Source organism: Bos indicus, chromosome 3 (genome assembly GCF_029378745.1).
Source record: "Bos indicus isolate NIAB-ARS_2022 breed Sahiwal x Tharparkar chromosome 3, NIAB-ARS_B.indTharparkar_mat_pri_1.0, whole genome shotgun sequence".
In the NCBI taxonomy this organism is placed as follows: domain Eukaryota; kingdom Metazoa; phylum Chordata; class Mammalia; order Artiodactyla; family Bovidae; genus Bos; species Bos indicus.
In genome coordinates this window covers 43,678,735-43,701,044 of record NC_091762.1, presented here as the reverse complement: position 1 = coordinate 43,701,044, position 22,310 = coordinate 43,678,735, and the positions used below count along the sequence as shown (strand labels likewise).

General features: G+C 36.7%; 1 protein-coding gene and 1 non-coding gene across 4 annotated transcripts in view; one reads left to right on the top strand and one right to left on the bottom strand.

Moving 5' to 3' along the window:
- The window catches only part of SLC35A3 (solute carrier family 35 member A3), a 42,673-nt gene that overhangs the window by 7,756 nt on the left and 12,607 nt on the right, over positions 1 to 22,310 (top strand). For 2 of the 3 annotated variants that reach the window (XM_019956996.2, XM_019956998.2), the window contains exon 2: positions 18,423 to 18,627. In XM_019956996.2, the coding sequence (XP_019812555.2) occupies positions 18,423 to 18,627 (205 nt within the window). Of the gene's footprint in view, positions 1 to 7,814; positions 8,184 to 18,422; positions 18,628 to 22,310 lie in introns of those variants that run through there. The other variant, XM_019956997.2, reaches the window with a different exon arrangement.
- LOC139182436 (U5 spliceosomal RNA) lies at positions 8,749 to 8,863 on the bottom strand. The gene has a single exon (XR_011566092.1). It is a non-coding gene; the product is annotated as a U5 spliceosomal RNA (small nuclear RNA).

Genomic DNA, 22,310 nt, shown 5'->3' with positions numbered 1-22,310 from the left:
TTTTTTAATATGATTTTTTTATACGTATTTTAATGATTGGTTTTTGGATGTCTTCTGCTATATAAATTTGAGAGTATTTGGTATATAAATATGAGTGTTTATTTTATAAGCTAAAGTGTAACTCAGCTGCTCAATCCAGATTGCCTACCCAAAACTCTTACTAGTTTATCATCCATGTCGGAGATACCATCCCAAATGGAACCAAAGAATCAGTTGCTGCCTGGAGATAAGCACTTTAATTGAAAAGCTTTGGTAAGTCAGGTAATATAGTAGAAAACAGAGTTAAAATGAAGCTGGAATTTTAGATCATGTCAGATAAGTGCTAAGAAAGAAAATTATTCCAGTAAGGAAATGTCCACACATGACTTTATACCTACTCTGCCTAGTTTTTCTGTAAAAGGTAGATAAGGTTTTTCTAAATTCATATGTGCTATAAAAAGCCAATTTTAAATGTTATTAGTGGCATTTTGTAACATGAGTAAGTCTTAGTTCAGTTCAGTTCAGTTGCTCAGGCATGTCCAACTCTTTGTGACCCCATGAACTGCAGCACGCCAGGCCTCCCTGTCCATCACCAATTCCTGGAGTCCACCCAAACCCATGTCCATTGTGTCAGTGATGCCATCCAACCATCTCATCCTCTGTCATCCCCTTCTCCTCCTGCCCTCAATCTTTCCCAGCGTCAGGGTCTTTACAAATGAGTCAGCTCTTCACATCAGGTGGCCGAAGTATTGGAGTTTCAGCTTCAACATCAGTCCTCCAATGAACACCCAGGACTGATCTCCTTTAGGATGGACTGGTTAGATCTCCTTGCAGTCTAAGGGACTCTCAAGAGTCTTCTCTAACACCACAGTTCAAAAGCATCAATTCTTCAGCGCTCAGCTTTCTTTATAGTCCAACTCTCACATCTATACATGATTATTGGAAAAACCATAGCCTTGCCTTAACAGACCTTTGTTGGCAAAGTACTGTCTCTGCTTTTTAATATGCTGTCCAGGTTGGTCATAACTTTCCTTCCAAGGAACAAGCATCTTTTAATTTCATGGCTGCAGTCACCATCTGCAGTGATTTTGGAGCCCAGAAAAATAAAGTCAGCCAGTTTGCACTGTTTCCCCATCTGTTTGCCATAAAGTGATGGGACTGGATGCCATGAGCTTAGTTTTCTGAAAGTTGAGCTTTAAGCCAAATTTTTCACTCTCCACTTTCACTTTCATCAAGAGGCTTTTTAGTTCCTCTTCACTTTCTGTCATAAGGGTGGTGTCATCTGCATATCTGAGGTTATTGATATTTCTCCCAGCAATCTTGATTCCTGCTTGTGCTTCCTCCAGCCCAGTGTTTCTCATGATGCACTCTGCATATAAGTTAAATAAGCAGGGTGACAATATACAAGCTTGACGTACTCCTTTTCCTATTTGGAACCAATCTGTTGTTTCATGTCCAGTTCTAACTGTTGCTTCCTGACCTGTATACAGTTTTCTTAAGAGGCGGATTAGGTGGTCTGGTATTCCCATCTCTTTCAGAATTTTCCACAGTTTATTGTGATCCACACAGTCAAAGGCTTTGGCACAGTCAATAAAGCAGAAATAGATGTTTTTCTGGAACTCTCTTGCTTTTTCAATGATCCAGCAGATGTTGGCAATTTGATCTCTGGTTCCTCTGCCTTTTCTAAAACCAGCTTGAACATCTGGAAGTTCATGGTTCACGTACTGCTGAAGCCTGGCTTGCAGAATTTTGAGCATTACTTTACTAGCATGTGAATGAGTGCAATTGTGCGGTAGTTTGAGCATTCTTTGGTATTACCTTTCTTTGGGATTGGAATGAAAACTGAGCTTTTCCAGTCCTGTGACCACTGCTGAGTTTTCCAAATTTGCTGGCATATTGAGTGCAGCACTTTCACAGCATCATCTTTCAGGATTTGAAATAGCTCAACTGGAATTCCATCACCTCCACTAGCTTTGTTCGTAGTGATGCTTCCTAAGGCCTACCTGACTTCACATTCCAGGATGTCCGGCTCTAGGTGAGTGGGAGTGATCACACCTTCATGATTATCTGGGTCATGAAGATCTTTTTTGTACAATTCTTCTGTGTATTCTTGCCACCTCTTCTTAATATCTTCTGCTTCTGTTAGGTCCATACCATTTCTATCCTTTATCGAGCCCATCTTTGCATGAAATGTTCCCTTGGTATCTCTAATTTTCTTGAAGAGATCTCTAGTCTTTCCCATTCTGTTGTTTTCCTCTATTTCTTTGCATTGATCTCTGAGGAAGGCTTTCTTATCTCTCCTTGCTATTCTTTGGAACTCTGCATTCAGATGGTTATATCTTTCCTTTTCTCCTTTGCTTTTGGCTTCTCTTCTTTTCACAGCTATTTGTAAAGCCTCCTCAGGCAGCCATTTTGCTTTTTTGCATTTCTTTTTCTTGGGGATGGTCTTGATCCCTGTCTCCTGTACAGTGTCACAGACCTCCGTCCATAGTTCATCAGGCATTCTGTCTATCAGATCTAGTGCCTTAAATCTGTTTCTCAACTTCCACTGTATAATTGTAAGGGATTTGATTTAGGTCATACCTGAATGGTCTAGTGGTTTTCTCCACTTTGTTCAATTTAAGTCTGAATTTGGCAATAAGGAGTTCATGATCTGAGCCACAGTCTGCTCCCGGTATTGTTTTTGCTGACTCTTTTATCCAGTGAATACTCAGATGAGGCAATGTAGAATTATAACCCCTGTTTTGTAATTTATATCCTTTAAACCATTTTATGAAGTACATACTATTGTTTATTCCCATTTTATAGGTAAGAGAAAGGAGGGACAGAGGTTAAGTACTTTGCCCTGGTTATGGTTATGTGGAGACAGAATGTGAACTTATACAATCTGGTGGAGGCATACTCTAATATGTTATGGTGACTGACCCTCTAAAACTTAGACATGTTTCAACACTTAGGCATTATTGCAAAGACCATGCAATAGACTCCTTGCAAAAATTCATGGGCCATGAATTGTAGCTTTGACTGAGAGAAATCATGCTTCGTATCTGAATTCTGTCATATTATGCAAAGGAAGTTATAGACTTAATATCTCAGAACTTCAGTTTTTAATCTGTAAAATGAGTGGTATCTCCTTTACAGATAAAATGAGTTTTAAGTGAGATGATGCCATAAAGCACCTAGCACAATGTCTGATTGGTTGCAGGTGCTCAGTAAATAATTATTTCATTAACTTCTCTTGTGAAGTTGCAACTATTAGAAAATATTTAATGAAAACCAGTTGCATTTGTTTAAAAGTGAAAGTGAAGTCGCTCAGTCGTGTCCAAGTCTTTGCAACCCCATGGACTGTAGCCTACCAGGCTCCTCTCTCCATGGGATTCTCCAGGCAAGAATACTGGAGTGGGTTGCCATTTCCTTCTCCATATGTATGTACAGAGAGACTTAATTCACAGGGTCATTTTTCCCTTCTGAGAATTTACATATTACAGAGTTTATTTGTTCTTTTATAAATCTAACAGAGTAAATGACTATTATGTGACAGGCCCTGTATTTCAGTTAAACTTTACAAATAGGAAAGGCGTGTGATTAGATCCACATTTTATTAAGACATTTGCTATATGGACGGTAGATTTAGAGCTGTGAAACCCTGAAGGCTGTCCCCATCAGAAATGAAGCAGGACATGAGATAGATTCATATTGTATTCAGAAATAGAAACAGAAACTCACAGACATAGAAAACAAACGTATGATTACCAAAGGGGAAAGGCAGGAGGAGGGGTAAATTAGGAGTTTGAGATTAGCAGATAAAAACTACTATGTATAAAATAGATAAGCAAGATCCTACCGTTTGGCACAGGCACCTATATTCAGTATCTTATAATGACCTATAATGAAAAATAATTATGCATGTATAACTGAATCACTTTGCTATATACCAGAAACTAATACAACATTGTAAATCAACTATACAGTACTTCAATAAAAATTTTTTACGTTTTGGAAACAAAAAAGCATAAAACAAAATATTTTTATATCCTATATGGTTAATACAACCATAGTGAATAGAAACTTCTAAGACTATTAAAGGTTTACTTGGGAGTGGTTGTGTTGTCAGATTTATAATGGATTTGAATTTTAATATTGGAATTTTGTCCTTATGGTAGTGTGGTAATCTTTCATTAGTTACCCAAGCACAAATTAACAGGTTAAGATTTTAAAAAATTTTTAAATCTTTGATAGTTTGTCAGGCCATAAACTATAACAATTCATGTGAAGTTTCTGTTAAATTATTTTCACTGATAAACATATTTTTCTAAAACTTTTACCATTTGTGAAGGCTGCAAAGAAAAATATTTTAATGCCCCTTATCTTAAAGATTTATCCTCAGGCTGAATTAAATAAAGAACTAGACATTATTCTTGATTACCCTAGTACAGTTTAATACTTAAACATTTTTAAAATGTTAGAAAATACTAGAACCCTATTATTAATGTTAGTGCTTGAAAATCAAAGCTATTTTATAGGACTATGTTTGACTTTCTGCATATATATAGATATATTTCAGATGATATGTTTTGACAAATGTAGTATACCTGAAATTGGTCAATTTGAGGGTAATTGAATATCGACAGAAAACTTAAAATTGGAAAATTGTTTTCTAGCTTGTACATTTACCTCTGATTATCTACTATTAATATTTCAGGTTATAAAAACAGACTAATAAACATGTAATCTTTTTTGCCTTTTATTTTCTTAAAAAAATTTTTTTTGCCTTTATATTCTTTAAAATAGCAAAGAAATTGATGTTTTATAAAATTAGCTGTAGTAGAATTACTTTGTAATGTTTGTCAAGTCTTTACCTTCCCTGTAGAAGTGTTATTATTAGTCATTTAGTTTTATCAACCAAGTGGATAGGCTTCAGATTTTCCATGATGGATGATCTCTAGACTGATATCTCATTTTTTTGTATCCTTGATTTGTTACAGATTTTGGCATTTATTTTTAAAAATATATTTATTGAGCACATACTGTGTGCCAGGAACTGTTCTATGCACTTTTCAGTATAACCCAGTTTTCTTGTTAACTTATTAATATCTCTTTTGAGTAGTGAAAGCTTAATTTTAACCAGTCTTTTTCCAGCGCATAGTAAATGCATTCTTCCCGACTACACATGGACTGGAGAACAATTACATTTTTTCATTATAGACTCAGATGCTTGGTTTGGTTTGCTGGGGCTGCTGTAACAAATTACCACGTTTGACTGCTTAAAATAAGAGTAATGTATTTTCCCACAGTTTTGCTGGCAAGAAATCCAAAATCAGTATCATTGGGTTAATATCAAAGTGTCAGAGGCACTCTGTACCCTCCGGAGGCTTTAGGGGATAATCCACTCCAGTTTTTCTTCCAGCATCTGGTGGGCGCCAGCATCACTTGGTTTGTGGCTACATCACTCCAGTCTGGAACATCACTCCAGATGCTCCAGGCCAGCGTCTTCACATTCCTTTTTCCTCCATCTTTACAGTGCTGTTTTCTCTTTCGTGCATCCATGTTCAGTCATGTCAGACTCTCTGCAACCCTTTGGACTGTAGCCCTCCAGGGTGTTTTTAGGCAAGAATACCAGAGTGAGTTGCCATTTCCTCTTCCAGGATATCTTCCTAGCTTAGGGATCAAACCTGTGCCTTATTTTTCCTGACTGCAGGTGGATTCTTTACCCACTGAGCCATAGGAAAAGCCTTCTTGTAAGTACTTGTATTTTCCTCTTTTGTCTTTTATGAGGACCCTTGTGTTGGCATTTAGGATTTACTTAGCTAATTCAGAATAATTTTCCCATCTCAAGATCCTTAACTTCATTTCATCTGCAAAATTCCCTTTTCCAAATAAGGTAACGTTTTCAGGTTCTAGGGATTAGGAACTGTTGCTCAGTAGGGTCAGCAGTTGGGAGGAGTTGAGTTAGAGCAGGGAAAAGAGGATGAATGGGACCTGCTAGCACCGTTGTTTCTGTTTCATCACATTTAACTCTTGAAAATCTTCTGGAGTAATGGCTCTTGCTTCGTTCACTCTGCCTTCCAAATCTTGTGCAGGTTTTGTGTTTCGTTGATTCTGACCCAGCACCATATAGAGAAGGGGATTTGGGGAAATGTGTTTCAGTTTAACCATTACTGTATACAGTAATAATACAAGGACTGTAATTTGCCTGTGATACTTGCCTATCATACACTGTGTCATAGCAGTTTACACCTTTATATTGTTGTTTAGTCTCTTAAGTCGTATCTGACTCTTTTGCGACCCAATGGCCTGTAGCCTGCCAGGCTTCTCTGTCCATGGGTTTTCCCAGGCAAGAATACTGGAGTGGGTTGCCATTTCCTTCTCTTGACCCAGGGATCAAACCTCTATCTCCTGCATTGGCAGGCAGATTCTTTACCACTGAGCCACCTTGGAAGCCCTTGCATCCTTATAGTATTTCTTAAATTATTTGAATAATTTGTGTCTTCCAAGCTAGAGGATAAGCCCTCCAAAGAAAAAGATTATATTTGTTTTGTTCATCATTGTATATCCAGTGCTCATTGTAGTGCCTGACCATGGTATGTATGTATTTAAACATGGATGGTGAATTGTGTGATACCTTTATTTTCTACTTCTGACCCCAATCTCCTGAGTCTTGAAACTATCCTAATGGTTAGTGCCTGTGACCCTGTCATGGAGGAGGAATTTTTCCTTTAATTCTTTTGGGTTCTTCTGACTGGTCTCAGAATTGAATTGACATAAGATAGATTGAGAAAAGAAAAAGCACACAAAAGTTTAATAACACATGTACATACAGAGACCCAGGAAAACTGAGTAACTTGTCAAAATGGCTGAAACCCTCATCTTAAATACCCTCTGCAGCTAAAGACAAAAGAGGATGTAGTAGGTAGTGGTTTGTTTCTTCAAAGAGAAGGAAAGCAATTGACGTGAAGATGGAAAAGTAAAAGTTTGCTAAGTAAATATTTGCTGGGCCATGCAGTGACAGTAGGACCCAGAGTGGACTGTGATCTCTAGGCTCTGCCTAGAGTTTCCGCCACATACAGCCCATATTCCTTGCAGATATCTCTGGTGACATTCTGGGAACAGGCCCTCTATCTAAATTCCCCCTTTTTTTTTTTTTTTTGGTCAGTTAAGGGAAAGGTCAAAGTTTCTTGCTGAGTCTTTAGGGCTTTCACTGTTTTCAGCTTGAAATAATCTGCATGTTGAAGACATACTTTGGGGTGGCAACTTCTGGCACCCTACAGACCCTACCTGGATTGTACACTAGCCTCTGTTCTTTGTAGAATGCCTTTTAACTTCAGCCTTTAGCTATCAATGGCAGGATGTGACCACAGCAGAAAGTGATAGAACAGAATAGCAAAGGGGTAGGGAAATGGATGAGTGAGAAAAGAGTACCTTTTACGTGGCACCTACCTCACAGTAGAAGGGAGTCTTAGAGCTATATCTTTTAGGTCATTATGTTTCCCCAGTCATTAATGTGTGTAAAGAGTACGATAATACTGGACAATTTTTAATCTAAAAACTAGAATGCAAAGAGGTTTTATATTTGTGAAGTTGAAGAAATATTTGAATACTATTGATTTTATCTGAATGTAGAAGTGAAAAATCTGCCGTCTGTAAAGAAAAAAACAAGTTAAAAATTGACAGTACTCTAACTTACATACAGGTCATACTGTCTTATGTACACAGAAAACCTGGCACCTTGAAGAAGAAAAGGGAGGAGAAACAATGAAAGGTTGTTTAACTTAGAATGTAATAGGAACCACAGACTGTAGAGTCAGTTGGTAAGTGTTACTGAACAGGATTTTGCTTTTCTTAAGCACTCTAGAGTGAACTTAAGCTCACTAGTTTAGTGGAGGTTATTATTTCTACTGTAGAAACAAAATGGACTATATTGATAATATAAAGTACCTTTAACTCATGTTTCTTTTCACTTTTATAAAAAAATAAGACTTCTGGATTTTCCACAGGAGTATTATGAACTTCAGGTACAACTTGAAAGTTGCTACTTTCGGGGGAATATTATGTCTACTGAGATAGTTTGGAAAGAAGACGTATAAATGCCAGTTGTGATGAATTTTATTCATCATTATTTAGCATACAGTTATAGGTTGCAGTTTTAAAGTTTTGGCATCATGGAAGATAATGGACAAAAAATTGCAGCTGAAGTCAGCATTTCTGTATGTATTTGCTTTTTCTGTTCATTTACTTAGAAAAAACTTGGAAGGTTTGTTTTTATACTAATAGCTGTTTCTGACTACTCTGAATTTATATTTGCATACCACTTTATAATGTGTTTTTATATTTCTCTATTATGCATCAATAATGTGTGATATATAATACTTAGGAAGTGTATATCAGAACTAATGTTTAGAAAATGTAAAAGTAGCTCACTCTAAGAAATCTTAAGTTAGAAATTTAGCCTTTTGTTTTTATAATGGAAGGAAAATTAATTTTCAGAATTCCTTAGGTACTTAATAGTCTTTCAAAATCCACATAAATTGTACTACAATTTAAAAACATTAATTAAACATTTAGTTTTGCAGGACTTTTAGTGGCTGGAGACATAACAGCAAAATACAGATATTGTCTCCATGGAATAATGGGCTTCATACAGAGACCTAAAGATTATACATATGTTATTGGAAATAACTTTGTAGCCAGGCTGATTTTCAGATTTATCTACAAGTAAAAAATAAATAGAAATTTTTAGTATATAGTGTTTTTCTTTTCTTTTTTTTTTCCAGTCTTGTTTATCTTACAAGGCCTCAAACAATTGAAGTAACACTCATGCTTCTCCCCCCCAACAAGGATCTTTAGTAAAAAGCAAAAGATTCAATTTGAAGAGAAACATGAGTATAGAGTTGAATGTTTCAGAATTTGGTTAGTGCCTATCTAGTGCAATGGACAAGGAAATGGCAACCTACTCCAGTGTTCTTGCCTGGAGAATCCCAGGGATGGGGGAGCCTGGTGGGCTGCCGTCTATGGGGTCACGCAGAGTTGGACAATACTGAAGTGACTTAGTAGTAGTAGTAGTAGTAGTAGTGCAATAATAATGGTATAAACAAACAAATAATTTCTCACTAACCCTGATTAACATAAGGGTGAAAGTAGTAGTAGTGTGCATTAATGATAAATATACTTTATGTAATATATATTTTTTTTAAATGTTTAAAGGCTTTAAGTAACTCAGAATTGGTTGACAAAGCCTTATAAAGGCAAGGATCTTAGGGAGCTACTTTAATGAAAATAAGGGATATGTAATTAGCATATCAAATATGCTTAAATTATACCTTCTAGTATTTTTGAAAAACCTTTTTTCCCCCCGAAGATTGTTAATTACTGAGAATTTTTTGAACTCTTAATAAGTTCACTAATATTTTTTACACACAGTTCTAACCAAGTCATCATACAAACGCATCAAATCCGAATTAATGGAGGTTATTAGGTGAATGAAGTTTTTGTTGTACATTTTTCTTTCAAGAAGTGAGAGGGATTTAAAAATAATAAAACTCAACTTTGTAAATATCAAACTTCTCTGGCAATTCAAAAGAAAAATAGTGATCAGAAAGCAAATACAAGATCTTTTCTAGTGACTAAGCAAATCCTGAAATATTCCTGTGCAAAGGACTTTTAGAAGGACTTGCAGTGTGACTGTATCAAATTAGTATGATTATAGTATACACACACCAAGATTACAGCTATACATTATTATTATACACTAATAACTTTATAATAGTTAATGATAATATGTTATGTATTGCTATATGTATACTCACGGTATACAATGTAATTTTTTTTTCTGCACTGGGTCTTTGTTGCTTTTGTGCAGTCTGTCTTTAATTGCAGAGAGCGGAGTCTATTCTTCGTTGAAGTGCTTTGGGCTTCTCCTTGCAGTGGCTTTTCTTGTTGCAGAGCATGGGCTGTGTGGGCTTCAGTAGTTCAGCATGTGGGATCAGAAGTTTTTGAACTACTACTTAGATTTTCCACAGCATGTGGAATCTTCCCAGACCAGGGATTAAACCTGTGTCCCTGCGTTGGCAGGCAGATTCTTATCTACTGTGCCAACAGGGAAGTCCTCAAAGTTTACAATTTAAATATTGAGATAGTACTTCTGGATGAAAAAATTGAAATTATTGTGTATAGTTAGAACTAGAAGCGATGGCACCCCACTCCAGAACTCTTGCCTGGAAAATCCCGTAGACAGAGGAGCCTGGTGTGCTGCAGTTCATGGGGTCGACTTCACTTTCACTTTTCACTTTCATGCATTGGAGAAGGAAATGGCAACCCACTCCAGTGTTCTTGCCTGGAGAATCCCAGGGACGGGGGAGCCTCATGGGCTGCCATCAATGGGGTCGCACAGAGTCGGACACGACTGAAGTGACTTAGCAGAACTAGAAGAGACCTGAGAAGTCATATAAAATATTAAATTTTAGAAAAATAGCTGGAAACAAATTAGCTTATATAATATTTAGGAGCTACTTGTTGAAAAATGTTAAGAAAATTTTTAAATTTAAATCTTTAAAAGGAGAAAAAAGGACCTTAAATGTTGATCAGTAGGAGAATGGGTAAATAGAAGGCCCGCTTATTTAATGGAGCATTATAGAGTTATTAAAAGCAATGAACTAGGTCTGTATGTCAACATAGAAGGCAAAACAATGCTGAATACAGTAAGGAAGATGCTAAATAATGTATACCATGTTTGTATAGGTATGTATATTAAATATAAAACATTAAATATATTTAATATAATTATATTAATATACTGTATATTATGTTATTACATGTTCTATACAGATATAGTTCTGTTAATGTTAAATAATATAAAATATTGGAATATTTTATGTTAAAAGTTTGATGCCATGTATTAAAATATTTAGGATTACACATATTTCTGTGTAGGTATATAAAATTTTAAAAGTGCACTGAAATACATACTCCAAACGCATGATAATAGGGGCACAGTGAGGAATAAGACTTAGAGTTGTGGCTTAGAGAGAATTTTGACTTTAACTATAATGTTTTATTCCTTTAAAAAAGGAAAGATAAGCAAATGTGACAAGATTGATAATTGTTAGTTCTAGGTGGTGGAATTGTGGACATTTGTTACATTCTTGGTATTTTATTATATTTTTAAAATCCATTCTTTTCCCTCAAGAAAGATCTACTGTTTTTTAGGAGAATTTAGAACTTTTGATTACAAGACTTTATTTCCTGTGTAACTAAGAATCTCCAAAAGTTGTTGAAGTCCTTTCAGTGGGAATATGAAATGGCCTAGGTACTTTTATCTTTGCTGCTAATGTCCTCAAGGTTTAGAGATTTCCCAAAAACTTAAGAAAAATTGACAGAATCTATATCAAAATATCTTCATATGTCTTTGAGTAGTGGGATTGGGTTCAATATAATTTTTGTTTCTACATTTTTCTCACTAACAGTAACTACTTTTTAAAGTAAATAAAATAAAATGCTTTTTTAGAAAAACCATAACAAACCGAACCAAAGAAAGTCATCAAAATGAAATAGTGCTGTTTATTGATCAGGAACAATACATTTTTCATGTCTTAGCTTTAAGGTGAAAGTGGAACATCTAAGCATCCTGACCCTTCTAATACTGCTCTAAATCTGAGAGCCTCACTGAACTCCAGGTGGGTTCAGGGAGCTTAGTAATCGGGGTCTTTAAAGGAATATGGGTGTTAATTTGTTGACTGGTACATGAGGGTTTTGACTGTAAACTGAATATGGCTACATTTGGGAAAGAACAGTTTCTTGTTGATTATTGATATATAAGTTTCTTGGATAGGAAGTTTTTGTGAAACAAAGAATAATCTGGAAACTAGACGATTGGTATCACCTGAAAGGATAAAAGAAGGGGGATTAGACAATAAGAGAAAAAAATGTAGGAGAGACTGAAATTAAATATTAAACATGAAAATGTTAGAAGTTTGTTTTCAGTTATAATGGGAAAATATTATAGATATATTCAGATCAGATCAGATCAGTTCAGTCGCTCAGTCGTGTCCGACTCTTTGTGACCCCATGAATCGCAGCACGCCAGGCCTCCCTGTCCATCACCAACTCCCGGAGTTCACTCAGATTCACGTCCATCGAGTCAGTGATGCCATCCAGCCATCTCATCCTCTGTTGTCCCCTTCTCCTCTTGCCCCCAATCCCTCCCAACATCAGAGTCTTTTCCAATGAGTCAACTCTTCGCATGAGATGGCCAAAGTACTAATATTATATTATATATATATAAAATATATGTAAGACTGTCTTATAGAGGTGGAACATAATCTTTGTTTTCATCTATTTTGTTTTTATATATTTGTTTTGCATATAGGGGTTTATTAAATGAAAGTACTTACTTCTACCTTATATTGTACTCTAAAATCAAACTAAGTGTATGTCTTAGAAATACACTTCTTGACAGAGGATGAGGTGATTGGATGGCATCACCGACTCGGTGGACGTGAGTTTGAGCAAACTCTGGGAGATAATGAAGAAGAAGGGAGCCTGGTGTGCTGCAGTCCATGGGGTTGCAAAGAGTGATTGATGTTAATTTATTTGATAATCATTTAATAATACGTGAAAGTCATCTTGTACTGCTTAAACTGACACAGTACTAGATATCATATCTCAGTAAAACTGGAAGAAAAAGAAATAGGAAAAAAAAAAAAAGGAAATACTTCATTTTTTTCATTTTGAGTTTTTTTTCTTCCTTTAGGCAGAATTGTAAATTCAACTGTAATTCTTTACAGGTGCTCTAGTGCAAATAATCATGTGTTTGCATATATTTTACTTCTTGACTTCATATTAGAAAAACAACACCCTTCTTTGCTCCTGCATGTTTCCTCTACTCCTCATACAGAGTATTTCACTTCTGACACTTCTGGTCATCAAATCTGTGTGGGGTTTTTCCCCACACCAAGGCAAATTCTCTGCAACACCAGCTGGATGTCCTTCTGCAGTTCTGATACTACCTATCTGGAGATGGTGTCGGATCCCATATGTTAAGGGCTAAGTCTCACAAGACTGCTCCCACCCTACTTCATATGCTGATCACAACCTGGGTCCCCAGTTACCAACTGACTTGGATTTAGCTACAAATCAGAGGTCCTCAGGCTTGATTAAATTGCTAGAGTGGCTCGTAGAACTCAGGGAAACATTTATGTTCACCAGTTTATTAAAGGATATGATGAAGAATACAGATGAACAATCAGATGAAGATTAGGGCAGAGTCTGGGAGGGTTCCCAGCACAGGAACTTCTGTACCCATGGACTTGGGGTGCTTCACCTTCCCTGTACACATATGTTCACCAACCTGGAGGCCCTCCGCACCCTATACTGTTGGGATTTTATGGAGGCTTATCATGTAGGCATGATATATCATTAACTCCATATTCAGCCCTTCTGCCTTCTTCAGACAATGGGGGAGTAGGGGAGCTCAGAGATAGGGCTGAAAATTCCAAGCTTCTAATCATGGCTTGTTTTTTCTGCTGAGCAGCTCTCCTTCAGGACTCATCCAGAAGCCCACCCAAATTTGCCTTATTAGAACAAAAGACATGTCTATCACCCAGAAAATTACAAGGATTTCAGGAGTAATGTGTCAGGAACTGGGGTCAAAGACCAAATATTAGAATAAAAGATGCTCCTAGTGCCCTTATCAGTTAGAGAACTACCAGGGTTTCAGGAGCCAGGGGCAGAAACCAGTGTATATTTTTTTCTATTCTCTCACAGACTTAGAAAAACAAAAAATAACATTGTGAGAGACTAAGAATATTAAGAACTGTTTTATCACAGTGAATGTTTATATTGATGTTGTATATACTTGGATGTGGAAAAGCCACATTGTAGAAGTAATGTATCCTGGCTTAGAATCTGACCTTTATATTTTCATTTGAAAAGAAATCAGAGTATTGCCGTTATAATATGTACATTATGGTCTTCAGTTCAGTTCAGTTCACTTGCTCAGTCGTGTCCAACTCTTTGCGACCCCATGGACCACAGCACGCCAGGCCTCCCTGTCTGTCACCAACTCCTGGAGTTTACCCAAACTCATATCCATCGAGTCAGTGATGCCATCCAACCATCTCATCTTCTGTTGTCCCCTTCTCCTCCTGCCTTTAATCTTTCCCAGTATCAGGATCTTATCAAATGACTCAGCTCTCCTCATCAGGTGGCCAAAGTATTGGAGTTTCAGCTTCAACATCAGTCCTTCAAATGAACACTCAGGACTGATCTCCTTTAGGATGGACTGGTTGGACCACCTTGCAGTCCAAGGGACTCTCAAGAGTCTTCTCCAACACCACAGTTCAAAAGCATCAATTCTTCGGTGCTCAGCTTTCTTTATAGTCCAACTCTCACATCCATACATGACTACTGGAAAAACCATAGCCTTGACCAGACGGACCTTTGTTGGCAAAGTAATGTCTCTGCTTTTTAATATGCTGTCTAGGTTGGTCATAACTTTCCTTTTAAGGAGTGTGCATCTTTTAATTTCTTGCTTGCAGTCACCATCTGCAGTGATTTTTGAGCCCCCCAAAACAAAGTCTGTCACTGTTTCCACTGTTTCCCCATCTATTTCCCATGAAGTGATGGGACCAGATGCCATGATCTTCGTTTTCTGAATGTTGAGCTTTACACCAACTCGTTCACTCTCTTTGACTTTCATCAAGAGGCTTTTTAGTTCTTCACTTTCTGCCATAAGGGTGGTGTCATCTGCATATCTGAGGTTATTGATATTTCTCCCAGAAGTCTTGATTCCAGCTTGTGCTTCCTCTAGCCCAGCGTTTCTCATGATGTACTCTGCATATAAGTTAAATAAGCAGGGTGACAATATACAGCCTTGACGTACTCCTTTCCCTATTTGGAACCAGTCTGTTGTTCCATGTCCAGTTCTAACTGTTGCTTCCTCACCTGCATATAGGTTTCTCAAGAGGCAGGTCAGGTGGTCTCTTATTCCCATCTCTTTCAGAATTTTCCACAGTTTATTGTGATCCACACAGTCAAAGGCTTTGGCATAGTTAATAAGGCAGAAGTAGATGTTTTCTTGGAACTCAGTTTTTCGATAATCCAGCGGATGTTGGCAATTTGATCTCTGGTTCCTCTGCCTTTTCTAAAACTAGCTTGAACATCTGGAAGTTCACTGTTCACGTACTGCTGAAGCCTGGCATGGAGAATTTTGAGCATTACATTACTAGCCTGTGCTGCTGCTGCTGCTAAGTCGCTTCAGTCGTGTCCAACTCTGTGCAACCCCATAGATGGCAGCCCACCAGGCTCCCCCGTCCCTGGGATTCTCCAGGCAAGAACACTGGAGTGGGTTGCCATTTCCTTCTCCAATGCATGAAAGTAAAAAGTGAAAGTGAAGTCACTCAGTCATGTCCGACTCTTAGCGACCCCATGGACTGCAGCCTACCAGGCTCCTCCATCCATGGGATTTTCCAGGCAAGAGTACTGGAGTGGGGTGCCATTGCCTTCTGCGTACTGGCTGTGAGATGAGTGCAGTTGTGCGTAATTTGAGCATTCTTTGGCATTGCTTTTCTTTAGGATTGGAATGAAAACTGACCCTTTCCAGTCCTGTGGCCCCTGCAGAGTTTTAGTTGTACAGAATAAACAAAAGAGTTTCTTAACCAGATTTGAAATAATTTTGTAACATTTTCCGGGAAAATCAAATGCCTTTGCCAAATGTAGATTGCTGGCAACTTATTCTCCTTTTATACAGAGATAAAAGGCCACCAGGAAGTCTTTTGAAATTTTACAGTAGCATGTAATGGGATCTAGAGAACTTGATACTTGACTTCATAACTGCTATTTCCAATTAGTAGTTATAAGGCCTTGAAGAAGTCATCTAACTTCTCTGTTCACTGTTTTCTTTATTGTAAGAGGAATAGATTGTACTGGATGATTTCTAAAACATTTTCCACCTCTAAAATGCTACAGTTTTATTTCACATTAGGATTCTTTTGCTCACACAGATCTATAAGTATGAGATAGATGGGTGATAAAGTGGTTGTACCACTTTAATTCCCACTAGCAAAATTGAGAGTTCTTTTCACTTTAAACCCTCTTCAACACTTGGTAGCATCAGTTTTTAAGATTTCATCTGTTCTCGTAGGTATATAATGTTATCTCATTGTGGATTTAATTTGTATTTCTCTAATGACTGTGATATTGAACATTTTTTCGTGGGCATATTAGCCATTTTATCTTTTGTTGGTGAAATGTTTATCAAATCTTTTGTCCATTTTCATTTGGGTAATTTTTTTCTACTCATTGTGTTATAAGAGTTCTATATACATTCTAGATACAAGGCCATGGTCAGATTTTTGTATTGAGAATATTTTCCCCCATGATGTGGTTTGCCTTTCATTATTTTTACAGTATCTTCAGAAGAGCAGATTTAAACTTTGACAATGTCCACTTTTTCCATATTTCTCTTTTGTGGTTTGTGCGTTTTGTAAGAAATGTGGATATGATTTTCTCCTATGTTTTTACCCTGAATATTTATATTTTTAGCTTTTATAACAGCTCTATTTCTAGTTAATATTTGGCACGAGGCAGATAAATAGTGGTTCGTTTAAAAAATTACAGATAGCTCATTGTTTCAGAATTATTTGTTAAAAAGACTATGCTTTCTTTTTGGTACCTTTGTCAAAATTATTTGACCAAATATGTATAGGTCTTGTTCTGGAATTCATTCTGTTCCATTGATCTATTCTTCTGTCCTTATGTTAATAACAGTCTATTTCTAGAGCTTTATAGTGAGTCTGGAATTTCAGTAGTTTAACCCCTTCCAGTTTATTTTTCCTTTTCAAAATCCTTTTGGTTGTCCAGGTCCTTTGTATTTTCCTATAAATTTTCAAATCAGTTTGTTAGTTTCTACCAAAAAAAAAACCCTTCAGGGATTCTTTTTTTTTTTTTTTTTTGAGATTGAATCTTTAGATGAATTTGAAGCAAAGATGTGGCTTGGGGCAGAGAGGCAGTTGACTGACCATGCACACTACATTAAGTCCTTCCTTGAAGGAGGATCTTAGTGGGTCATCTCCAAGTCTACAGAGTTTTAGTGACTGATGGTGTTATTCAGATCTTCTGTATTCTTACTGGGTTTTGTGTGTGTGTGTGTGTGTGTGTGTGTGTATTCTATCAATTACTGAGAAAGGTGGGTTAAAATCCCACATTCTGACTGTAGATTTACCTGTTCTTCCTTTTAGTTCTGTCAGCTTTATGTATTTAAGGCTATGTTAGCACATGTACATTTATAATATCTTCCTGATGTGTTGACTCTTTTATCATTATGAAGTATCCTTTAATTCTAAAAATAATTCTTATGTAATCTGTTTTGCCTGATACTAATCTAACTCCTCCAACTTTCTCATAGCTATTTTTATCATGGCTTATCTTTTTCCATTCCTTTTACTTTTTAACATGTTTGTATGTTCATATTTAAAGTGAGTCTCTTAGAGTTAATATTAAATTACTTTAGGAAAAATATTGGAGCTTTGCTTCTTTTATTTTTGGGGGACACTGGATGAAGTGTACATGAGAACTTCTGTACTATTTTTTTCAATGATGTAGATATAAAATTATTTCAAGAATGTTTATAATTGCTTGTTGGTGGTACGTTTTTGTAGTGACGGCTTTAAAATTCTTGACTGATAATTCCAACATCTGTACTAACTATGTGTTGTTGCCTGTTGATTGTCCTTATTTATCCTAGTTGAGATTTTTTTGTCTTTGAGTATGATGAGTACACTCATTTTGGATTGTATCCTGGGCATTTAGAGCGTTATGAGACTTTGGTTCCTACTTAAATAGACACTGGAGAGGGAGGGATGGGTCTGCACCTTCAATGCCATTCACCTTGTATACGGCAGGAGTGGTTGGCAGAGCTCTGCCCCCATGATCTGTTCGGCTACAGTGTCTGGTGGGGGTGGGAGGGCCACCAACTCTGTTGTCATTTGTGCACGTTAGGGATGGTCATCAAAGCTCTGGTCACAGATTACACAGCACTCAGTTGGGGAGGTCACATCCTGTAGGACTGCTGTCTTCCCAGTCCTCGGTTGGAGACGGTGGGCTTTTTCTTACGGCGTTTTTCTTATTGACCTACATCTGTTGGTGGTTCCAGGTTGTGAACTGCTATAGCACCCAGGGTAAGATACATGAGTGGCAAAAATCTCCAGGGAATTCACTGCTACATTTCTCAAGATCTGCAGTCTCTAGCCAGTTTGTCTTATTTTTTCACCTTTTCAGAGTCTCCTTATAGTTGCTTTGTCTTTGGTCCAAGATTTATAGTTGTAACTAGCAGGAAAAATAGGGTGGAATGCACTTTATCTTCTTTGGAATGAGACATCTCTTACTGATTTTTAATGTTTCTAATTTCAATGTTTTCTAACTTTATTTGCCCTGTGTATTTTGTTTTTCAGGCAAATGAAGATAAAACAATGTCAGCCAACCTAAAATACCTTTCTTTAGGAATTTTGGTCTTTCAGACTACCAGTTTGGTTCTGACGATGCGTTATTCTAGGACATTAAAAGAAGAGGGGCCTCGTTATCTGTCATCTACAGCTGTGGTTGTTGCTGAACTTTTGAAGATAATGGCCTGCATTTTATTAGTCTACAAAGATAGCAGTAGGTATCTAGGGTTTTTTGGGTTTTTTTTAAGTCACTGAAGTTTATTTAATTGTTTTAGAGTTATTCATATATATATGTGTGTATGTATATACACACACACATACATACATACATAGACACACACACACACACACACACACATATATATAAGACTTCCCTATTGGCTCAGCAGTAAAGAATCTGCCTGCAACACAGGACCCACAAAACACTCGGGTTCGATCCTTGGGTCAGGAAGATCCCCTGGAGTAGGAAGTGGCAACCCACTCCAGTATTCTTGTCTGGAGAATCCCATGGACAGAAGAGCCTGGCGGGCTACGGTACATGGGGTCACAAAAAGTTGGACACGACTGAAGCGACTTAACACACACAGTCCACACATACATACACACATATATATATATAGGTACGCATATGTATATGATATATATATATATAGGTGACTACACATTGGAACACTATTGCATTAAGAACATTTCAATTTTCATTTTATTAAGATAGTTTTAGTCTAGTAATAAAAGTATCTTATTCTAATCTATATTGTGATTTTATGTCCTGATTAATGCTATAAATATGAAGCATAGTTTCTTACATTTACAATAATTTTGAGAATAAGAATAATTTAGAGGAGTCATAATTTTTTACTAAAGTCTAAGCTTTTTTATTTTATTTGCTGCATGATTAGTTCAGCCATGACTAATTTTATATATATATATACACACACACACATATTGTAACATGTCTTAGAATTTATTTCTTTTTATGGCTAAATAGTATTCCATTGTATGTATATGTGTGTATATATATATACATTGGAGGTCCCCAACTTAATGATGGTTCGACTTAATGATTTTTTTGACTTTGTGCTGTGCTCAGTCACTCACTGATGTCTGACTCTTTGCGACCCCATGAACTCTAGCCCACCAGGCTCCTCTGTCCATGGGATTTTCCAGGCATGAATACTGGAGTGGGTTGCCATTTCCTATGATGGCATTAAAGTGATATGCATTAAGCAGAAACCATACTTTGAATTTTGATCTTGTTCTGGGCTAGTGATACGATACTCTCAGGGTGCTGGGCAGCCACAGCAACCTGCAGCTCCCAGTCAGACACGCAATCTCAAGGATAAACAACCAGTTCACTTACAACCATTCTTACCCATACAACCAGTCTGTGTTTCCTTTCAGTACAGTATTCAATAAGTTACATGAGATATTCAACACTTACTATGAAATAGGCTTTGTGTTAGATGATTTTGCCCAATATTAGGATAACGTTTAAGTGTTCTGAGCACATTTAAGGTAGTCTAGGCTAAGCTATGATGTTTGGTAGGTTAAGTGTATTAAATGCATTTTTTACTTAAGATATTTTCAGCTTATAGTGGGTTTATTGGAATATAACCCATTGTAACTGAAAAAAGATCTGTGTAACATTTTATCCATTCTTGTATTGATGGACACTTGAGTTGTTCCACTCGTTGGCTATTGTAAATAATGCTGTGATAAACAATGAATAATCCTGCATTAGACACACAAGTCTCTGCTTTCATTTCTTTTGAATATATACTTCAGGATAGAATGGCTGAGTCATATGGTAATTCTGTTTAACATTTTGAGGAACAGTGAGACTTTTCCACAACAACTGCACCATTTTAGATCCCTACCAGCAATGTATAAGAATTCCAATTTCTCCATATCCTCACTAGCACTTATTATTTTCCATTTTTTAAAAATTACAGCCATTCTAGTAGGTGTGAAGTAGTATCCCATTGTTGTTTTGATTTGCATTTCCCTGATGACTCATAATGTTGAGCACCTTTTCATTTGCTTATTGGCCATTTGTGTATCTTTAGAGAAATGTCTGCTTAAGTCTGTTGCCCATTTTTGAATTGGGTTGTTTGTAAATTTTGTATACTTTTGAAACTGTCATGTTGGCCATTGTACTGGAGTGTATCGATCTGGGAGAGACAAAAAGAGATTTCATTTGTATTCAGAAAATAATAAATGTTTAAAAAGATGCTCTACTTCTTTAGCAATGAGAAAAATCAAATTAAAGCCACAATACTCAATTTCACTACCCTCAGACTGCTAATAAGAAAAATGTGATAACATTAATTATTTAAAAATTTAATTTTAAGAATGAGCTAATATTTTAGATTTTTTTCTGCCAAAACTAAGAAAAAATCTTGGTAATTTTTAACTACTTACATACTTTTTTGACTATCTTAGAGTCAAGAAAGGATGAATATCTAGCAGCATTTTTAAAAGTTATTTTCATTTTAAAACAGTTTTCATAATCAAAGTTTTCAGATTTTATGTTGAGAGAGAGAGTCATCTATAAAGTGTCATTATCGGTAGAGTGGTAGGGTTCCTTAGACTTTCTCCTTTCTTTGGGAGATTATGTATCTCTTAAAGTTCTTTGGACTTTTTTTGTGATTGATACTGTGGATTGGCTAGCTCAGAGTCCACTGTTAACTCCTTCCCCCCTTTCTTATCTCTAAAGTGGAGAATATAAAAGAGAAGGGTTGATTTTCTAGCTCCCTTGCAGCATGGGGTAGGCATGCAACACACAGCCCTAATCAGTGAGAGGGAAGAAGATGCCTGCTAGGCCACTGTTCCCTCCTCTTTTTTTTTGGTTGCCAAAAGGAAGAACCAGAGGTGCTCAGTCATTTGGTAACCTGTTGTAAAAATCACGTAGACAGTAGATGAAAAGCATGAAATTAAAAACCTTATATATATATAGAGAGAGAGAAAGAGAGAGAGAGGAAACTTAGGTCCCTGATGTCATTACTGAGCTGCTGTAGCAGCTTTGGACCTGGACTCATGGTAATGTGAGACAAATCCCTGTGGATTTGAGCCAGTGTTGGTTGAGTTTTCTGCTGTTTGAGCTAAACCCACTTCCTAACCGATACCATTTTATGATTAAAGTCTTCATAATTATTAATTGGCATGAATGACTGATAGAATGTATTATAAAATACTAGGTATTATAATGTTGCTATGATAAAGTAAGAATACTTGGTTGACAAATTAATACTATGAGATTTTTATTATCATAAATATATGTGTGTGCATATCAATTTGATTTATTTCCCAGTGAAAGATATATATTATTATAAAGACAAGGCACTTCTTAATACACTATCTTCTAAGATTTAACATTTGAAATATTAATATCATTAAAGGTATAGATTTACCTTATTTTGGAGAAGGCAATGGCACCGCACTCCAGTACTCTTGCCTGGAAAATCCCATGGATGGAGGAGCCTGGTGGGCTGTAGTCCATGGGATCGCTGGTGTTGGACACGACTGAGCGACTTCACTTTCACTTTTCACTTTCATGCATTGGAGAAGGAAGTGGCAACCCACTCCAGTGTTCTTACCAGGAGAATCCCAGGGATGGGGAAGCCTGGTGGGCTGCCGTCTATGGGGTCGCACAGAGTTGGACACAACTGAAGCAACTTAGCAGCAGCAGCAGCATACCTTATTTTATTGCAGATATTGTGTTTTTTACAAATTGAAGATTTGTGGCAACCCAGCATTGTCAAATGATAATGAGCATTTTTTAGCAATAAAGTATTTTTTAATTAAGATATGTAGATTTTCTTAGACATAATCCTATTGCACAGTTAACAGATTATCATACAGTGTGCACGTAACTTTTATTTGCACTGAGAAACCAAA